The 22,161-nt window shown below is 46.1% G+C and overlaps 1 protein-coding gene across 3 annotated transcripts in view; it reads left to right on the top strand.

The window, feature by feature from the left end:
* The window catches only part of DGKH (diacylglycerol kinase eta), a 749,224-nt gene that overhangs the window by 696,500 nt on the left and 30,563 nt on the right, over window positions 1–22,161 (top strand). For 2 of the 3 annotated variants that reach the window (XM_086935027.1, XM_086935026.1), the window contains exons 28-29: window positions 13,744–13,852; window positions 15,334–15,464. In XM_086935027.1, coding sequence (XP_086791153.1) covers window positions 13,744–13,852; window positions 15,334–15,464 — 240 coding nt within the window. The remainder of the gene's footprint in view (window positions 1–13,743; window positions 13,853–15,333; window positions 15,465–22,161) is intronic. The other variant, XM_086935028.1, reaches the window with a different exon arrangement.

Below are 22,161 nucleotides of genomic sequence, written 5' to 3'. Positions count from 1 at the left end.
CGAGCTCTGGGTGTCGGCCCCGCGTCGAGAGCGGTCCCGGTCCGGCCGGAGGTCCAGGGAGCGTTCGAGGGAGCGGTCGCGGAGCCGTGCCGAGCGCTCCGGAAGTCGTCACATTTCGTCTGGTTCCTCAGGTAGGAAGCGCAAGAAGTCGGGGCGTCGTCATCGTACCTCCGACTCCCCCCGACGCTCGCGCGACGCGGCGGGGGGTTCGGGTGACCCCACCCCGCGGCTCCGCGAGAGTCGCCGGCGCGGCCTGCTCCATACCCTCCGGTCCCTGGGCTAGGCGCGACGCCCGAGGAGATTGAGGCGTTCCTCATGGCCATGAGGGCGCTCACTCCTCCGACGGAGCCTACGGCGCCTTCGGGCCCAGTGCTACCGTCCGGGGGCCCTGGCGGTTCGGGTGTCCCTGCCTCGACGCCATCGGGTGCGTGTCAGTACGACGTGGACTGGACAGGTGATTTGGGTGATGCCAGTGGTCTGGACGACTCTCCTAACCCTGGCTTTGTCTCGCCTCCTACCATGTCATCGGAGGAGGGGGCTGCTTATTCAGTGGTGTTGATGAGGGCTGCCAAGGCCTTACACCTTGAGCTCCCCGTCGCGGCCGTGAGGCCTAACATCCTCACTGAGGTCTTCAAACCGCAGTCATGCCCACAGGAGCCACTACTGCCGTTTAACGAAGCCTTGTCAGACGTTCTTTTGGGCACGTGGTCCAGGCCCTCTTCAGGTTCGCCTGTTGATAGGAACGTGGCCAGACGCCACCGTCCGTGCCCAGACGACCCCAAGTTCCTGTCCACCCATCCCACCCCTGAGAGTCTGGTGATCCAGGCCTCGACTTCCCAGACCGCATTCCCGTCGGCCCCGCCCGACCGGGAATCTAAGAGGTACGACCAGTATGGCAAGAAGGTCTTCTCGTCCCTGAGTTTGGGACTGGGGTCTTGCAACACCGCTTGCCTCTTGGGCCGCTACACCCACTCTGTGTGGGATACGGTCGCGGAACTGCTGCCAGAATGCCCCATGGAGGTGCGGGCGAAGCTCGGCAAGGCTGTGGCTGAGGGCCGAGACGCAGCAAAATATTCCATACGGTGTGGTCTTGATACGACCGACTCGCTAGGCAGAGCGATGTCCACGACGGTGGCGATTCGTCGCCACGCCTGGCTGAGATCCGCCAACTTTTCGGCAGATGTCCAGAATGCCTTGATGGACATGCCGTTTGATGGCTGTCGCCTGTTTGGTGACAAGGCGGACAACGCGCTGGAACGCTTCAAGGACTCCAGGGTCACGGCCAAGTCCTTGGGTCTCTCGACCCAGCGCCAGCAAACGGGTTTGTTTCGCTCCTTTCGTGGCCAAGGAAGGGGCGTCCCCACACGTGCTGCCAGCCACGCGCCGCAACAATCTTATCAACGCGGTGGCGGCCGTGGAAACCGCCGTGGAGGCGGTCGGGGTCAACGGCAGGGTCAGGCCACACCTCCCCCCGCAGCATCTGCCTCCAAATCCTCCTAGTCCGTGCTTTCAGGCCCATGTGACGCCAGTAGGTGGCAGGGTTCGCCATCACCACGCCCGCTGGCGCGCAATCACATCGGACAGGTGGGTGCTGCAACTCGTCCGAAGGGGCTACTCCCTCCCCTTCGAGACCAATCCTCCAGCCATGCCACCGCGGAATCACCGTGTGTCGGGGGACCACTTGACACTTCTGCAGGAGGAAGTTACGGCCCTCTTGGCCAAGGGGGCCATCGAGCACGTTCCTGGGCCAGAAGTAGGGTGTGGTTGCTATTCCCACTACTTTCGGCTGAGTTCGTCCGCCCTGGCGTTCAGAGAACCTGCCAGGTGTTGAACCGTCAGAGTCACGCCCTGACGTTCCAGCCATTGCCAGAGGCGCAGAGCCTCCTGGCAAAGGGTCCACGACCCCACCCCGCCCTGTTTGTTGCAGTACCACATGGGGGTGGTGTTGTCCGTGAACACCTGCACTACACTCCCGTTGACAAAGGGGAGGAATGCCTTCAGTGCTAGACGAATCACCCGTAGCTCCAACAGGTTGATATGGAGCCGGGACTCCGCCGGAGACCAGATGCCTCTGATCTCCGCCTCTCCCAAATGGCCTCCCCTGCCCTGGAGGGACGCGTCCGTCACAACAACGTGCTCCGGTTGGGGAAGGGAGAGGGATCTGCCTCTGACCCAATCGCGGTCCGTAAGCCACCACTGCAGTTGTTTCGCAGTGCCCTCCGAGATCAAGACGTGGTCGGACAAGTTGCCCTGATGCTGGGCCCACTGAAACTTCAGGTCCCACTGCAGAGCCCGCATCCGCCACCGGGCGTGATGCACCAGAAGGATGCAGGAAGCCATCAGCCCCAGCAGCCGCAGCGTCAACCTGACCGAAACCCGGGATAACGGCTGAAAGATGGGAATCAAAGCCTGTATATCCTGGACTCGCCGTTCCTGAGGATAGACCCGAAACTGCGCCGAGTCGAGAACCGCTCCGATGAAAAGGAGCTTCTGAGAGGGACACAGGTGTGATTTCGGCACATTGATGGAGAACCCCAGCTCGTGCAGGAGGTCTGCCGTCATCTGAAGGTGATGGACGACTGTCTGGGGCGAGCCCGCCTTCAACAACCAGTCGTCTAGATAGGGGAAGACTGAGACCCCCAATCTGCGCAGATGAGCTGCGACCACCGCCATCACCTTGGTGAACACCCGTGGGGTGCTGGTAAGGCCGAAGGGGAGCACGATAAACTGAAAGTGCTCTTGGCCTACCGTGAACCGCAGGTAACGCCGGTGGGCCGGCAGGACGGGGATGTGAAAATACGCATCCTCCTAGTCCAACGCTACCATCCAGTCTTGCGAGTCGAGAGCAGCCAGGACCTGAGCTAAAGTCAACATCTTGAACTTCTCCTTCCGGAGGAAGCCGTTGATGTTCCTTAGATCCAAGATAGGACGTAGGCCCCCTTTGTCCTTCTTGGGTACCAGAAAGTAGTGGGAATAGCAACCACGTCCTACTTCTGGCCCAGGAACGCGCTCGATGGCCCCCTTGGCCAAGAGGGCCGTAACTTCCTCCCTCAGAAGTGCCAAGTGGTCCCCCGACACACGGTGGTTCTGCGGTGGCATGGCTGGAGGAGTTGTCTCAAAGGGGAGGGAGTAGCCCCTTCGGACGAGCTGCAGCACCCACCTGCCCGATGTTATTGTGCGCCAGTGGGAGAGGTGATGGCGGACCCTGCCTCCCACCAGTGTCACATGGGCCTGAAAGCACGGACTAGGAGGATTTAGTGGCAGATGCTGCGGGGGGAGGTGTGGCCTGACCTCGCCGCTGGTTTCCACGGCCGCCACCGCGTTGATAAGTCTGTTGCGGCGCGTGGCTGGCAGCACGTGTGGGACCGCCCCTTCCTTGGCCACGAAAGGAGCGAAACGAACCCGTTTGCTGGCGCTGGGTCGAGAGACCTAAGGACTTGGCCGTGACCCTGGAGTCCTTGAAGCGCTCCAGCGCGTGGTCCACTTTGTCGCCAAACAGGCGACTGCCATCAAACGGCATGTCCATCAAGGCATTCTGGACATCAGCCGAGAAGTTGGCGGATCTCAGCCAGGCGTGGCGACGAATCGCCACCGTCGTGGACATCGCTCTGCCCAGCGAGTCGGTCGTATCAAGACCACACCTGATGGAATATCTTGCTGCATCTCGGCCTTCAATCATAGCCTTGCCGAGCTTAGCCCGTACCTCCGGGGGGCATTCAGGCAGCAGGTCCGCGACCGTATCCCACAGAGAGTGGATGTAGCGGCCCAAGAGGCACGCGGTGTTGCAAGACCGCAGTCCCAGACTCAGGGACGAGAAGACCTTTTTGCCATACTGGTCGTACCTCTTTGATTCCCTGTCGGGCGGGGCCAACGGGAATGCGGTCTGGGAGGTGGGGGCCTGGATCACCAGACTCTCAGGGGTGGGGTGGGTGGACAGAAACTTGGGGTCGTCCTCACATGGACAGTGGCGTCTGGCCACGTTCCTATCAAGTCCCCCATTGTAACAAGATTCTTGAAGGGCATCACACACATGTATCCACCTGTTCCGTTTGTGATGCCTCAGTGGGACTTGAACCTGGTTCTAACCTTCTTGATGTGTGCTCCCTTTGAGCCACTTCATTCCTGTCCTCTCCGTCTCCTGACTTTAAAGACGGCCTTCCTGGTTGCCATCACCTCTTCCAGGAGGGTGAGTGAGCTCCAGGCTCTTTCTGTCAAACCTCCTTTCATGTCCATTCATCCAGACAAGGTGGTTCTGAGAACTAGACCTTCTTTCCTGCCCAAAGTTGTCTCTGGTTTTCACATCGGGCAGTCCATCACCCTCCCCTCCTTCTTCCCGCCTCCGCATCCTTCAAAGGATGAAGAACGGCTCCATCGTCTGGACCCAAAACGTGCACTTTCATTTTATATGGATCGCACACGCCAGTTCCGAGTGGATGACCAACTGTTTGTTGGCTACGTGGGTGCGAAGAAGGGACGGGCGGTACATAAACGGACCATCTCTCGGTGGGTCCTTCTGTGCATCAAAGCGTGCTACTCTTTGGCTCGGAAGGAGCCTCCTGTTGGGCTGAGGGCCCATTCCACTCGGGCCACGGCGGCTACTACTGCCCTGTGTCGGGGAGTCCCCTTGCAGGACATTTGCCAGGCGGCTACGTGGCCTCGCTGCACACATTTGCGAGGCACTACTGCCTGGACAGTCAAGTCCGGAGGGATGGCTTCTTTGGCCGTTCTGTCCTCCAGGACTTTCTGGTGTAGGATTGTATTGGTTCGCAGACCCACCTCCGGGGTTGGTATTGCTGGGGTATCTATTCTAAGGTAAGGAATCTAATACTAACCTGTTTCTTTCAGATGAACAAGTTACTTACCTTCGGTAACGATATATCTGTAAGAAACAGTAGTTAGTATTAGATTCCTTACCGCCCCACCCATCCTCCCCGTTCTGCGAACTGATACCTAGGGTTAAGGACATCCCTTTCAGGGCCCTAGTTTCAAATGGCACCAGTGTTGGTTCTCACATGGCTCTGCGTGTTCTGGCGCGGAAAAGCTGTGTGCAAAGAACTGACGTCAGCGCGCGGAGGCGGCGTCTATATACTCCAGCGATGTCATCACGGCGCACGATGCCAACGACGGACGCGGAGCCGCAGGGGACGCCTGCAGACGATGCCTACCGACGCGCAGGGGTACTGCTACGCAAAAGTTTCCGGATCCAGACTGACGCCTGGGGATATTCTAAGGTAAGGAATCTAATACTAACTACTGTTTCTTACAGATATATCTTTACCGAAGGTAAGTAACTTGTTCTTTGATGAAAGCTCCTGCAATGGGGCCTGCTCAATAATTAGGGATCTGGAGACTGTGCACCTAGTCCAGCGGGTTTCCAGTCCCACTCATGTTTTGGGGCACACTCTGGACCCCATTGTTTCTAACTTTTCCACAATTTTGGTTGAAACCCCTTTTGTTGTTCCTTGACTGACCCCTTTTCAAGTACCACTTCTGAATCCTGCATCGCTCAGTAGTAGAAATGAGACACCACTATCTAGGAAGTGGGCGAAGATCTGGCGCTCTCAGCCACTGACCTCGTATTAGGGAAAGGTGTTGACTAGGCAAATACCAACATTGAGAGCTGGATCAGAGGGGCACTAGATAGTAAAGTTCAGCTGGTCCCCAGTGTAAACACCCTGGCATAATGACACTCCAGCCATTGCCAAGAAATCATGTAAGTGCCTGGAGCACTATGGCAAAAGATTATAGCTTGACCAATTGGGCTAGCTATAAAAAAAGCACTCAAACAGTATCACAAGCTTATTAGAAGCACCCATAGAGAGTTCTCTATCTAGAAAATTGAGAGCTCAACTAAGTCTTCCAAAGAATCATTCTCGATACTTAACTCTGTCATCTTTGATGTGTCTCTCTGCAATGGTAACACTCTAGTGAAAGCTGCAATAAAATTGCTGCCTTCTTTTCTACTAAAGTGGCGAAGATCTATGACCTTGTAAATATCACAACCCCCTCCATGGAGGAGTTAAAATGTCTCTTTATCCAAATTAAATCAGGATCCCCTCTTGACCCATCCCCCCGCCTGGAATCTTGAACCAAGGTATGAACTCTATTCTCCTCACCTTCAGCAGTTGATCTCAATGTCACTTCAACTGGAACGTGTCCCTCAGAAACGTAAGCATGCTAATGTGCTCCCCCTATAGAAGAGACTTACAGCTGATCATGTGCATTTGGAAAATCTTTGACCCATCTCTCTCCTCCCTTTCCTTGCCAAAATAACTGAAAAACATGAATAAGCAACTTACGAGCTTTATCGAATCTAATAACCTGCTACATCCTTCTCAATCAGAATTTAGGGCATCTCATCCCACCGAGTCAGCATTATGCTGGCCACAGAAACCTTGAGGTGCTGTGCAGATGGAGGACACACTGCAGCTTTGATGTTGTTAGATCTTAGCGCAGCCTTGAACACTGAATCCCACGGCCTATTCATACAGAGGCTGGAGGAGTGCGGAGTTGGAGGTAATACGCTACGATGGTTAGCCTTCTTCCTACAACATTGCACTTTCCAAGTCACCCAAAGACCTTTTATGTCAGAGTTGCTACCACTACCACTAGGAGAATGTCTCAGTGCTCCATTTTAAACCCAACTTTATTCAATCTATATATTTGCCCCTTGGCCGAGATCATTGAGAGACACAATATGAAACTTGTGTCATACACCAATGATATTCAGTTAATTGTGACACTGTCCTAAGCAGGGGATGATGCTGCGATGCAGTTTAAATTCTGTCTGGTAGAACTGGCCACTTGGATGGCTAACAGCTGTCTGAAGCTAAATGCTAATAAAACTGAGGTCCTCATCGTTGGCAAATCCTCTTCCATCTGGCCATCAGCTTGGTGGCCTGATGCTCCGGGCCAGACTCCTGCCTCCAAATCCAAAGCTAAAAGTCTGGGTGTATGGTTCGACCCCAAATTGTCTTTTGAGAGTCAGATAAGCTGTATTGCCGGGAAATTTTTGGGACCCTCAAAACATTGACAAAGATTCTGAACCTGCTCCCTATAGCTTCAAGCGTTGTAACCTCACAGTTAGACTAATGTAATGTCTTATCTTGGAGTAGCAAAAGGGAGCTTGAAAAAACTCCAAAGAGTTCAAAACTTGGCAGCACCTTTGGTACTGAATCTTCCCAGAAGGGCACTGTTACTTCTCCCCCTGCTTCTCTTCACTGACTCTTACTAGAGAAAATAATTACCTTTAAAGCCCTGTCTTACCATCACAAAATTCTCAATAACCAGGGCCTCAAATATTTGTTTGCAGCGGTGCAACCCTTATTTTCCTTCACGCAATCTGAGATCCATGGGGCAACCCAGTGTTGGTACCTTGTCTTTTTGGGACCAGGCTAGGGGCCCGACCTTTCTGCTTTTTGACAGCCAAGAATTGATACTCCTTGCCGGCCCATTCGAGAACAGACCATCCGAAACGATTTTTCGGAACAGACTCAAACCTGGAAGTTTAGCTTACCACATAGACTACTTTCTGTTGAGCCTCTGCTCCCCATAGTACTCTGCTCCTGCCTTGGTAGGTCAGGCCCTAGCACAGAGACACACCATATTGTGTAAACATGCACTCTAGAAGACGCTTTGTTATTATTATTTATTCCCCACTTCACATTACTTTCTCATAAAGAAACTACTCTCTCCCTATCACACAAATGTAAACTAATAGATGCATACACACTCGCTCATACATGCTTTTCTCCATTTCTTTCTCTTACACATACGCATACTCACACACACTGAAAGGAGGTGGGGTTTGGAGAAGAGTTGGGAGCTCGAATTTCCTGTTTACGAGAGATAATAGAGCTATCTAGCTTGTAGCCTCTCTGTTAACAGAATGTTGTGCTTTAACAACAAAACTTGAACTTTTTTCACAATCTCTGCCCCCAAAACAGACCTGTAAACACTAGTCCTCTCTATTTTTACTATTCCTCCAAGGGCACTGGAGTAGGTCTACACGCCGTCGATTTAATATCCATATGTGCTGCCCGTGCCTGGTCCCAGAGCACATAAACTCCCTTATTAGCAGTCTTAACTGCTTAATTATGCTGCTTTTTTTAAACCTGTCTTCCTGTTATATTACTGTGACTTCTTTTTTTCTCTGTTGCACCATGCTGGACATTCTCATGAAATTGGCATAGGGGAAATGGTCTGATTTGCAGTAATGGAGATTGCTCTGGCAATCTGTCCTTAATGGGAGTAACAACATAAGTCAAATGGCTTAATTTAGTTCTCACCTACCTCTCACAGGGTTATTTAGTACACTTCCTGTTTTACTCAGGCTGTCCAATCAGCACATCCACCAGGGAGCCCCGGCCTGGCTTTAAACAGTCTCTGTATCTAGTTACAGGCCCACAAGTGACAGGCAACTATCCACCCACAAGCCTTTCAAATGTAAACCTTTTCTAACAATGCCCAGCACCAATGAAATAACACACATCTGCATATCTGCTGGGTCCCATGTTTCTTGGGCTCATGGATTATGTATCTTGTAGCCTCTTGAAAAGAAATAAAGTTCTTTGTTCAATGTTTATCATTTGCCTGTTAAGCAAATGCTAACGTATTGGAATGCTGTAGTGCTATATAGGTTTTTGGTGATTTACAACAAGACAAGTTGTTTCAAAGCAAATTTAAAGGGATATAAGCCAGATGAAAGGAAAAGTAATGGTCTGACAGCAAAAAAAGCAAGCGTCTCCCTCTCCCTCTCCCACTGGTTTATAGCACTTATTAAAATCACTCTGTTATCCACCTGCCCCTCCTCAATTAGGCACCCCACCCGATTGCCAATGCCAGAAGCTCGACCATGGGCTAGATCTATGGGCTTTGCCAATGCTTGTTTCTTCTTGATAGGAGCAGTGATGCCTGTTGGCATGCCTGCTGTATGTTTGCGCTCAATAGTTGGAGGAAATATTATAGCAATGTGGTACCCAATGGAGAGGGTTATTACCATTTAGCACCCTCATGATGCTAATCAAACCAGTATTGTGGCTGGAATGCCATTATTGCATAATCTTTACACTTGTTCTCTAAAATGTAAACAGTTTTGGGCAATTGTATTGAACAACATTTTAGTCCCTTGTAAATGTTCCCCAGGTTAAAGATCTTAAGAATCTACGAGGTTTGCAGTCGTCTGTAAGAATAGCTTATTTTGGAAGACATATTTGTCATTTTGTGAAAATTGAATGGATTTTGCTAGAAATAATTGTTAAAAGGGATGCAAGTGTGAAACAACCTAAGAACCTCGGTCTTGGTAGCAAAGCACTTTACAAATTTGGCATAGTATTCGATTAAACCCATGAACGACTGCAACTGGTCTTTGTCATGGGGAATGGGGGCATCACAAATAGCCTCTAGGAGATGGACTTTGGGACGGACACCCTGCCCAGAAATGGTATGTCCAAGATATTCAATTTCTTCCACTAGAACCTTGCACTTATCCTTCCTCATGGTAAGACCCTCCTCCCTCAGTCTGCCAAGGACCTCCCTCAATTTCTTGTGCTCTTGAATAGACCCCCCACCCCCGAAAACAAGGATGTCGTCCTGAATTTTTTTTACGTTGTCTAAACACCTGAAAACCTCAGACATGATTCGCTGAAAAAAGCTGGCCGCGGATGACAATCCAAAGAGCAGCCTTTTGAAGTGAAAAGTGCCCTTCTTTGTAATGAAGGCCATGAGGTTTTTCGACTCCTCATGTAGCTTAATCCGGTAGTAAGCACTCTTCAGATCGAGTTTAGAAAAATACTTGCCACCCTTAAACAACAACAGTTCATTGATGTTGGGGAGTGGAAAGGTATTAGTGACTACATGTTGGTTTAAACTACGAAGGTCCACACAAAAACTGAGCTTTCCATCACTCTTTTTGGTGATTACCTCCGGAAAGACCCATTCAGAGGCGCCAACCGGTTCTATACCACCTTCCTTGAGCATGTCTTCTAACAATTTCCTGACCTCATCCCTCACAATGACCGAAACCCTCCTCAACTTATGCTTGACAGGGATAGTACCATCCTCCAATACAATCTAATGTGTATACCCCTGCATTTCACTAAGTTGTCCACTAAAGACATCATTCTTTTCACCCATAAAATGTTCTATGGTGACGTCGGCCAAGCACAACACCTGACCGGGGACATGGGGATCGATGATGTGAAGGTCAAATTGGTGTCCCCAATCCAGGATTGGAGGACCATCCTCTGCAACGTAGATCTTACCCACAACCTGTCAAGACTTAAACACAATAGGAGATGAAAAGTAGCCTAAAACATTGATTCAATGTCTTTTGGCAAGAGTGGAACCAGAGGCCACTCTGTCTCCTAACACCTACTTAGGCACAATGGTGTACATTGAACCACAGTCCACCATCAGTTGCATTTGTTTGCCCAAGATCCCAAAGAATGCCTTCGGGCAACGCTTTCTCTCAGTATCACCACTGCCAGGAAGAACCATCAACACACGATCTTCACTGTCTCCATACAGACTGAATTCCTCTGCCACAGCAACTCTGGACCTGCTGAAGTATTTGCACATACAGGCGTAATGACCTCTACGGCCACACACCCTGCAGTCTTGTTTGGCAGCAAAGCACCATTTAGAGTCACTCGCATGGTAAGCGCTGCCACACCTAAAACTTCCCTTGGACTTGGCGCACCTCTGTACCTTGGGATTGGGTTTGTCAACTGAGTCTTTGGTGGTTTTCATTTTTTTTCCAATAGCCTCTACATCCCCTTCGACACGCTCCTTCTTGCTCATGTCGAACATGCAACGTTCTGACCCTTCAACAATCTTGGCAATGGAAATAGCATCCTTCAAGGTGGGATTCTTTGCAGCCCAAGGACGTTCCTGAGTTTCCTTACTATGACATTAAACAATTAGTTGATGCCTGATGAGTTCATCAGACATTTGCCCAAATTTGCACTTTATTGACAGCTCCTGTAGAGTAGAGACAAATTCATTCAGAGATTCGCCAACCTCATGTGGCCTGGTATTAAACTTGTAGTGAGACATGATAATATTCTCCTCCTTGGAAAACCTTTTTTCCAGGCGTAACTTGGCCTCCTTAAACACATCCTCCACTGGCTGATTGTCGTTGTCTAACATCTGAGGTGAGTAAAATATGATGCGCTTCTTTACCTGGTACCTAACAACAATGCTTTCTTCCTTTCAGGCGAAAACTCAAGGCCATACAAAGCTATAATGTAGTTGTCGAACAAGTCACTCTACTCCCTCCACTGCATGGACAGTTGACCTGGTTGCTCAAGAAAAGGAGGTAGAATAACTATTGAGGAGACGGCCATGTTATAAGGCAGGTGTAAAAGTGCAAAGGGACGTAGAATTGCTGCTATGAAAGAAAGCAAAGGGGATGTCTGAACAAGAAAAAGCAGAAACCAAAAATATGAATAATGGAGCTGAATAGAGTGCTCTGCAAATATAAAGGTGACCAGCAGGAGGCTCACTTCTCTAAATGTTTTGTAAATGTTTTTGTACTTGTATAGCGCACAGCTACCCGCAGTGGGTTTTCTGGCGCTTGTACGAATACCGCATGGGAACCCTTCCTGGCTTTCCCTGTGAAGTGTTGACTCCTGGGCACCCCCATGGTGCAGACCAGGCATCCCTCACGTTGTGGGGGCCGTTGTGGAGACTAAGCAAGCTATTGCCCAGAGTTGCAGCATGGGACCCATGATCAGAATAGGCACTGAGGCGAGAATATCAGGTCAGGGGAATTAATGAGCTCGAGACCCGTCGAGGCGGGAATCGAACCCTGGTCCCTGACCAGAGTTCTGCATCAAGGTCTGCCTGCTCTAACCATTGAGCCACACTTCTCCAAGCACTTTTCCTCTAATAAGTCACATGATCATCACAACTTTGTAAGTGAGTATTAGCAGAAGTATCAGGTAATTGGCAAGATGAAGAGGTAACCTGCTACGTGCTGCCGCTGTGAATGCTTGAACGATGACTCTGCTCATGCTGATTACACAAACCAGCTGGAGGTGAGCCAACAGCATACGTGTTTTCTTGCAGTAGAGGCGGAGCAGGGCACTGACACAGAGCAGCACCCTCGTATAACGGATGCAGGCCTCAGCTAAACCTTACCTGCATTCCACAAGGCAGTTGCGGGTCAGCACCCTTAAGGCCTAGCCTATGTTCTCTGCAGGCCGATGTCTCTGCACATGCTCAGTGCCGGTAACGAAATTCGAGGCGGAGCAGCACAGGCGCACACAGCGGCTCCTTCTCACCTCATAAACAGGCGTCTTCAAACTTAAGCGGAAGAGGACTAGAACGGTCAATTTCATCAAGTGAGTTACGGGTTGGCGCCACCACAGCCTCGCGCTGGTTCTCTTCACATCTACGTGCTACTATGGTGTCACTACACGTGGCTGCCGACTGTCCCCTAAAATGCAGTAATGACACCTGACAACAAGGAGGAAACTTGAAAACTTTATTCTCTTCAGAAAACCAGATTAGCGCAAAGCATGATCCCACCTTCGCCAGCCACAGACCAATGTCTTTGTGGTCACATGATGGGTCAGAGACCCCAAAAATGGTGTGGATCAGTCAAGGGCGGAAAACATTTTTTTTTCTATGTTAGAAAAACAAAACCCTGCCCAAAAGCCAGGACTACATTGTTTCTTCTCTGCTTATGATTTGTTTTTAATTATTTTAAGAGAAGATAGGAACATTCAGTATATATTCTTTAACATTATATTGAATTGAGCCCTCTTGGTACAACTAAACGTGCTACTGCCCTTCAACACAACCCCTATTCCCTCTTTTCTATTTAATCAGAAGACTGTCTTTATTACAATTTAAAAAATCTCATTTTGCCACACCAAATTTAAAGCGTGACCCCAGAAATGTTAATGGCTTAATGGAGGTGCCGTTTACAACTTGAGTTATCAGAATATACACTAAATTCTTAGGAGGAAAATCCTAATTATGACACTAGAAATATGCCATTTGCTGAAGGTAGTTAACATTACATTTTATTCAAGATCCAGCATCCCCCCCCCAAACACCCCCCCCCCCCCCCTCCTCCCGACTTCAGGTTCATACTGGAATATAAGCCTGGGCAGAGTTTGCGAAGATTTACTTAGTGGAACTCCACAAAGTGCCAGAAAAACTGTGTCGCAATCCGCAGAGTCTGTTAAGTCGTATGGCTCTTACTGATTTTTAGCACTGGGAGTTTGTTTCATGCTTTAAAGTCAATGCGAGCGGCACTACGAGTCGCGCCTGAGGATGCTGCTGCTTTCTGCAAGCTTGAGTAGACATTCTACACGAGTGGCAGCTTCATTAACGCGAATAGCAGATTTCTGAACACGAGCGGTTGTGACACCGGGAGGAAGCCTAGAGCCTGAACTTTTCTCGTGAGTGCTCACCAACTTACTGATGTCGAGCCGCTTGAGAGAAAAAACTTCGCTTCGCGTAAGTTTGCATAGTTTTTCTGAATTTCGCATGGAGCGCAGAGTGGGCAAAACTCCACAAACTCCACCCCTATGGAATATTCATGAGTAGGAATTCGTTTTATGAGATCATTGAAAATGATCTGTGCTCTTAGGTACTAGAGAACCTTATTTTGGTATAGAAGACTAAGCGTAAATGTACTTTTTTGTTTGCAGTGAGAATGTACTTCTGTGATAGTTTTCATTTGAAATTGTTATTAATTAAATTATTTCTTTTTTTAACTATTCTGAATAGGACCCACCTCTGGAATATGCTAAAAGAAACAGCAGAAGCACAGTATTTCGAATCGTGCCAAAGTTTAAAAAGGAAAAAGTCCAAAAACATAAGACCAGTCCTCCGCCTGGTATGTTTTGGATACTGCAACAGAATTTGTGTCTTGTGTCATGCTGGATATGTTGATCTCCTATTACATTCATGAAGAGCCTCCATTTCATTATTTATGGTGACTAGGTACCACTGAGCACACAATCTAATGTAATAATATGAATATAATGTTTAAATTGAAATATTTAGTTTTCCCTCCTTCCATTTTGGAGGTTCGTAGGCTCAGTATCGTGATCTGGTCATTTAAATTGCCCCATAACCAGGCCATCAGCAGATCGAGGCACAGTGAATTTGTGCACAGTTCCGTTGGTCCAAAACTGATTTTTTTTTAATGGCATTGTCAGTTTTATGCCTATAACGGTGCACTGTTTTACTACCTCCAGAACTACGCAGTCTATGTAATCTGGTCCACTGGCTTGATTTGCTGAAGCCATATAAACCCAAATTAGATTTACAGAGTTTTTGCTTTTACTATTGTTTTTCTTCTCTGTCCGAGTCACTCACAGGTGCAATTATATTGGTGTGAGTTGTGTAAAGTGGGTGGCCTCATTTTATCACCCTTTTACAGTCCGTGGGTGGTTGCTGTTGCCTTTACTAACATGGGAGTCTCATCTAGAATTCAGTCTACCTCTCTTCCATCATTGCCTTTCTTCGGAATCCCGCCTTCTTATCACTCTACCCTAAATGTGAATATCTCAAGTTAATCAGATTTAGCAGGAACCACAAATGAATTTTCATGTCCACCATCTCTCACTTTAATGAGAGCTTTAAGATCATGCAGGTATTTCACTGTACAATGTGTTATACATATATCCTGAACATAGGCAATAAACTGAAACATGAACAAAGTAGCCTGTAAATACACTTCTGTGTATGGCGTTGGGCCCTATTTGTGTACAACAAAGAATGTGTGTCACACTGGGTTATTGTACTGCAACAAATGCTTTTATAATTTTGAGCACCCTACTTTTCAATTTCAAGGATTTTCTTTACTGTATATGATGTATGCAGTTAAGTGTTCAGACTATTAAACTTGGTGCCTTTCACACAAAAACGAATTATGGAACATATTTTACTTATAACCAATATTTTCTATTTGTTATGTTTTTTGCTGAAAATTATACAGAGATGATTTATAAACTGCAAAACACATCTAAACCTTGCCTCACTGATCCTAATACGTAAAATTATGAATTGGTCAATATATGTGAGGTTTCAATATCTTTATAGAGGAAAATGGCTTAAAAAAAGCTGAAAGCATGGCTGCAAAGCAATGAACCCTGTCCTTTGTTTAGAGACGGTAGTTAGTTTACAATTAATGCTGATCTGTAACCTGCATGAAAATACAATGTAAGTGGTAGTTGTATGTAGTCTACACCTTCAACCTTTCCCCTTGCTAGCACTGCGTTTCTACTCTGTTTTCCACTCTTTCCCCTAACCTTTGCTGTAATGCATTTGAGCATGTACAAATTAAGGGGGTTTTGCTCTTAACTTTGTTAGTTCAAAAATGGGGCACGGATGAAGTTGCTGCTTGGCTGGATCTGCTCACTTTGGGAGAGTACAAAGAAATCTTCATCCGCCATGACATCCGCGGCTCTGAGCTAATTCACCTGGAAAGGCGAGATCTTAAGGTATTTCCTTTGTTGCTACTTTCTTCTGCTCTTTGGGACTTTTCTTTGACTACAAAAAAAAATCCCTTTTCCTGTCTTCCCTTTTCCCCACCTTTCTGTTATGTGCTTGTAGCTTGGCTTCTGGTGTTAAACCTGCAGTAAACTAACTTGCACTGTCCTGTCACCTGCACTCCTTCTGTGTTACACTGTACTTGCAGCCTAGGATATCAGCATAATGGACATTTCCTTCTGTGAAGTATTCTTCATAAACAATGCGTTTACTCACGTCGGCTGGTTAAAACAAAGCCTTGATTTTGTCATATGTAGCAGTTCTTGCACCAATGCTTTAACTAACTACAAAATTCTGAAAAGCACCTCAGTTTACCTAACAGGATCAGTGTGGAAGGTGGCAGATCGATATAATATTCAAACCTAATAATGTATTAACTGCAAATCTGTTTACACTGTATGTCCGCAGCAAAGCTATTGACACAGCATATTCTTATTAGTAATGAGTAAATACTTTTATGTATAAAAACATTTTTTATTAAATATTTCCTAATCCTAATGTACATCAGTGGCAGAAATTTGATAATCACTTAATTCTGCGTCTAAGGACAAAGAACTCAGATAATGCACAATTCATTAAGATGGGAAATTGAGAGGATCTCTGTTGCTAATTTTATAATTTTTGTGGTCTTTGCAAGGCACTACATTATCTTGAACAAAGTTCCAGAACCTTGTGTCTAAAATGTTTTGACGTACTGTGAAAGAGATAATTATGTGATAAACGTACAATGAACAATGTGCAGTCAAAGGGAGATGGGAGTGCTTTGGGACTGCCGGCGCTCTACTGGCATACATTTGCATGTGAGTGTCGGGAAGGTGTAGTAAGTGATGTGTTCAATTTGCCTCTCTTGTATATACAATTAGGAAAGTGAGGTGGGGATCACAGTCATTGCTGCTGCCGTCAGACGTCTGAGTGTGAAAAATCAGGAGTAAAGCCTTCTGGAACCATCCATTTACTACCTCACAATATCACAAACTGTTGAACATTAAGCATGCTTTTTCACTCATCAAACAATCCTCTTCCATTTAATAGAATTAGTCCTGGCCTCTATCTTTCATTCTTTTTTGCATTGTAGATTTTTTTTAGTTGAAAGACTTTAGTGAGATTAACACAGAATTAATGAAGACAAGCATTAAATACAATAATCAGATAAATTCTGTGTGAATAATAACTGTATTAATACTGGTTCAATGAAGCAGTAAAGAAAACATGATGGAAGAATGTTAATACAATTTATACTATTCCATAGGAAACGGATATGATGATGGGTTAACATTTTATAATTAAAAAAATGATAAAAGGAGAAAAAAACAAATAACAAAATTAAAGGCAAGAAGGATTGTAGAAATGACAATAATTGTCAACTAGTACACACTACAAAGAATCTCCTTTACACATTTTTACAGAGAGACACATATATAAGTGGACTTGCATATTGGATAATAGACTATAAAACTGATATTTTAGGACTTTGAAACCCAATCTATTTATTTATTTATTTATTTATTTGTTATGCAACTTGTACTGCGCAAATTAAACCCGAAGGTGTCAAGGCGCCTATCTAAAAGATCAAAAAGGCAAAGCACAACTACATGTACGCGCGTACAAAGAGATGGGTCTTCAGGGCAGTTCTAAATAATTGTAAAGTGGGAAGAGACCTTACTTCCAGTGGAAGAGCGTTCCACCACTTTGGGGCCAGATTGGAAAAGGCTTTACCACCCCATCTAGTTTTCCGAATACGCGGGACTGAGAGAAGAAATCTATTTGAAGAGCGAAGGTTCCTGCCAGGATTGTAATGGGACAAAATGGATCCAATTCCAGTTCCAGTAAGGCTATTTTTTGCTAAAGCCTTGTAAACCATACACATGGTCTTAAAAAGTATCCGATCCTCAACGGGAAGCCAGTGAAGCTGCTTCCTGGCGGAGGTGGCAGAGGCACATCGGGGTAGACCCAGAACAAATCTGGCTGCGGCATTCTGGACCACCTGCAAGCGCTGCAGCTGACTTTTATTCAGTCCCGCATACAGCGCATTGCAGTAGTCCAGACGGGAGCCCAGGAGGGCAACAGCAAGTTGCTTTCTTGCCTGCAAAGAAAGATAGTGCCTAATTTTCCTCAGTATGCGGATGATACCCCAACAGGTCAATACAGTCCTGTTAACCTGTTGGCGCATACTGAGGATGGGATCATTCATAACCCCAAGATTTTTGGATGAGGAGGTAGGATCAGGACACGCTCCCCAATCTAACACATAAGAACATAAAACAGGACAATTTAATATATTTGAGATTTACAGACTTGGAACACGTTGGACGAAGATAGTGAACAGGTTTTTAAGAATTTAGTCAAGGGTAGCCAAAGTTTATTACATTTTATAGTAAATGCAAAGAGGACAAATTGTGCCCATCGCACCTATGATTTTGACACACAACATTCCATCATGCTTTATATGATTTTTTTCAGTAGTCTTTTAAGTAGAATTACCTAATTGCAAATGGCAAAATTATAGCAACTAATTTAGTGTCTCTTTGACAATCAGACCAAGCCTCATTAAACCCGCCCAAAAAAATGCTAAGAGCTAAAAAAGAAACAGACACACAACAAATCTCAGTAATTCTCAAGCAAACTGTTCAAGAATGCGTAACATTACCTTTATGACAGCCATATAATCAGCGCAAATTTGATATATAATCTTCCTTATAAAGCTAATGGGGTATCGAACATTCTGTTTCAGAAAAATAAAAGTTTGTTTGGTGCTAAAGGATCTAGAAGGCAGATTATCAAACTGTTACAGTTTTGTGGAAGTTCTAACTGCCTTTTACAGTTCTGTGGAATGTTATACGACTGAACTAAATTTAAAAAAGGAATAAGGCACTTCTCTGTAACCAGCTGTGAAACAAAACAGATCCTTCTAGACATCCACTTTCTCCAAACCAATACCATTCCCTTATTTGTAATATTATACAAAGAAGTGGTTACAGTTTATCAATAAATTGTGACCGTACCAAGCAACATAAATGCTTGATCATAAGAGGGAGCTAAAATATAGGAGTCGGCAATATAAAGAAAGCATTTTTATAAGAAAACGGAGCAAAACTAGCATATCAGTTTGTGTTAGATCTTATTACTGCTTATGGAAGACCATGGAGATTTTGCCCCAAATCTACTTTGTTTAAAAAAATTAAGATTATTTAAGAACATTAGAAATATAATGGCAACCCATTGAACGCAGGCACTTTTAAGTTGTTCTGAGGAAATCTCACCTTTCTTTTATCCATCACAACCTAGAAAGCAATCTGTCAATCCCAAAGAATGTAAACAAAGAGAATCCACCCATGTAAGATAGCTGAAAGACTGTATAACAAGGTCTGGAAAAGGGATGTGTTTCCTACAATGGTGGGATGCACATAGTGTTCTTTAAATACCCCTCACACAACAAAAGGGCCCTTGGTGTCATGCTTCATCATAGGGTTCTTCGCATCCCTCTGGGAACGCGGCGTGCTACTAACCAGCGAATACGCGGGAGCACTGATGTGATCGATATGTGTGGTGTGTGAGGGTAGTGAAAGGTAGGGTCAGAAGTGAATGGAAAGTGAGTGTTAAACCATACCTGGCATGTGAGGGCTATAAAGAATTTTATTATACCTCTGTGCTAGTATTGTTAAAAAAGGTGTGGTGGAGGTTTTGTGTAATTAATGTACATAACCTCCTGGGTGCGTCAACATGTTTCGAAGCCTAAAGATTCTTCTTCAGGACGGGTGCACAGATCCCTACCCTACTCACATGTGACAGTGTAATACTGCTCTAACATAAATAATGTTTATGTGTAGAATAAAACCTAGTGTGCCTACTATGGTACTTGGCCTGGCGTAAGGTGATAACTTCAAATACAATTTGCTAAAACAAAGCCAATGGCATCATGAGCCTGTGAAGAAAACGGAGGGGACCTCGTGCTCAATGGCACTAAGCGTAGTACCTGCTACAAACGTCCCTTCCGCGGCTCTGTATTCTAATATGGGAATAAAAAGGAATGGAGGGAGTAGACATCCTTGAACGGTACCTCTTTTGAGTGAAAAGTAGGACGACTGAACACACTTAAATGCAACATAAAAGTATATTTGAGCAATTTTGGACTAAAAGCATGCCACTTTAGGGACTTAATTACTAAAATCTCATCTGACCTATCCATAAGCTTTTACAGCATGCAATATGGTAGATGCCATGGATTCATTAGGTCTTGCAGCACCATTAATAACATTTAAGAAAGTTCAAGGGTTATATGAAATGACTCTTAACTGGACACAACATTGCTTCAATAAATAAACCCTCAGGCCTCTTATTTGACAAAAGTTGTTGTTAGTTGCAAACAGCTTAGGGACCAAATTCTTGGAAAACTACAGAAAGATTTCCATAGTAAAATCATCTAGCCCTGGGGCCTTTGTCTTGGGTAGCTTATAAAGAACCTCATAAATGTCCTTTGATTCTAAATCCCTTTTTAGAGAGGTCCTATCCATACTGTTTATTTTATTTATTTATTTGAAGAGTTTTATATAGCGCTGGCTAGACCCGTAGGTATCAGAGCACTTTACATGAGGATCGTTGAGTTACAAGTTACAATTACATCCGTTACCAGAGCATAGTAAAACACAGGCAAAAAAAACAATGTTACAGTAATTCATCGGAGAGAGGGGGAGGAAGGAGACACAGCGGGAATACGGGGAGAACTGTCCCCTATGTCCGGCTGGGTAGGTGACGGCCGAGTGGTTGTTAACAATTCAGTTGAAATAGGAAAGTTTCTATTTGTGCCACTGCTATGATAGTCACTGTCTTGGAAAGAATTTATTGAACATTTTAATTGTAAAAAAAATTAACTATGCAAATTAATAAGCGTCTGTTTACAGAGGATCATTAGAATCTGCCCTATGCAGGTTAGCAAAATAATCAGTTATACTTTTCATCTTGTCGATATTAACTTTTATGTCTATCCATTGGCTTCCATGAACGGCAGTGCTTACCCTCAAAATCACCCCCCAGGAAGTGACACAACATCCTTAATGTCAAAGTTTGTGCAGACCATAATCTGAGAATAAGCTCACCAGGGTTGTACACCAAACTCAGTTCAAGAAAATGCCCTCTAGCTGTCAATTGCCCTCAGATTGCAGACTCTTAAAACCGATCAGCTATGCCTCCTTTCACTTACTTGTCATCTCAACAGTCTTCAAAAAGCCCATCTAACTCCCGTTAGCACAGCCGCCACAGGGCAATCTTACTCTGACTCTGTCACTCCAACATGCTAGGAGAGACCATCCTCAATCACTTTCAAACCTGTCATCACTTTCTCATTCACCTTGGATTCTAATACGTAATCTGATCAGACATGTAAAACAATCCTATGCTTGTGTCCAGTCTTGACAACTGATTAAACATTGTGTGATGCAGCGGTGGTTTAGCTGTGGGCTGTTACTTTGGGAATGGGAAGACTTTTGAAATGTGCAGAACGAATGATCAATAGAATTTATTAGACTCAATAGTTACCCCTCTGATGTCTCTGCCCTACACCTTAACATGGTTAGATCTCGGTTGAAGCCCTCTTCTCCAGTTTCCAGCTCACTTGTAAAGCTGAGATTTTACTCTTTTGTGGAATTTCCGGAAATTCTCCTTAATCCCTTCGAGATTCCATCATTGCATTCCATAATTTAGGTGCCATTAGAGTGAACGCTTTCCCCTAATTTAGAATACTATCAAGCGCCTAGCCTCCAAGGGCCTTGGCGCGTGATTGGGGGAGTAGCGCATCAGTTTGTCTTGTGGAAATAAATGCCTGTCCTTTGCTACAGAAAGCTTGGTGACAGAAGCACAGTGTTTTGAAGTGTACATGCTGGTGGCCTGGGAGTTAATGCAGCTTCTTTTAGTAGGTTTGCTGTATGCAGTTGAGGAGCCAGCCCAAGTAGTAATCTTGAAAAAAGGCATTTTTAATATATTGGATCCCTTGAAATGCTTTCTCTGGAAAACCTCAATACATTACATTGTAGTAATCAGTGCATGATCGGTTCAATCCACTTACTGTCTTGTAGTAGTGGAACACTTTGAAGAACATCTATCTGAAAGAGACACGTTAGTGATAGATTCCTTACCTTAGAATATCCCCAGGCGTTAGACTGGATCCGTAAATGTTTGCGTAGCAGTACCCTTGCGCGTCGGTAGGCGTCGTCTGCGGCTCCGCGTCGTGGGCGCGGTGATGACGTCGTCGGAGTACTTAGACGCCACCTCCGCGTGCTGACGTCAGTTCTTCTTTTTTCCGCGCCAGCAAGCGCAGATCTGGAAAAAGCAGTACTTTAATCACTTTTTGACTAGTCTTTTTTTGATCATCTTTTCTTGAATCTTGCGACTCCGGACGGTGCCTAGGGATGCCTGGTTTCAAGCCTTGCGAGGATTGCGACTGACTGATGTCGGTCACGGACCCTCACCGTCGGTGTCTCCACTGTCTCGGTGTCGACCACGATGACAAGGCCTGCCCCGACTGCCGGGCCGTGACTTCGAAAGCTAGGTGGGAGCGGTCCCGCAAGCGACTCGAACTCCGGAGTTGGCCCCGTGCCGCGAGAGGTCCCGGTCCCACAGGAGGTCAAGGGACAGGTCGCGGGGTCGGAGCCATCA

The sequence above is a fragment of the Lissotriton vulgaris genome, chromosome 8, assembly GCF_964263255.1.
Source record: "Lissotriton vulgaris chromosome 8, aLisVul1.2, whole genome shotgun sequence".
In the NCBI taxonomy this organism is placed as follows: Eukaryota; Metazoa; Chordata; class Amphibia; order Caudata; family Salamandridae; genus Lissotriton; species Lissotriton vulgaris.
Note: the sequence above shows the minus strand (reverse complement) of the source record. Positions and strands in the feature narration are given on the sequence as shown.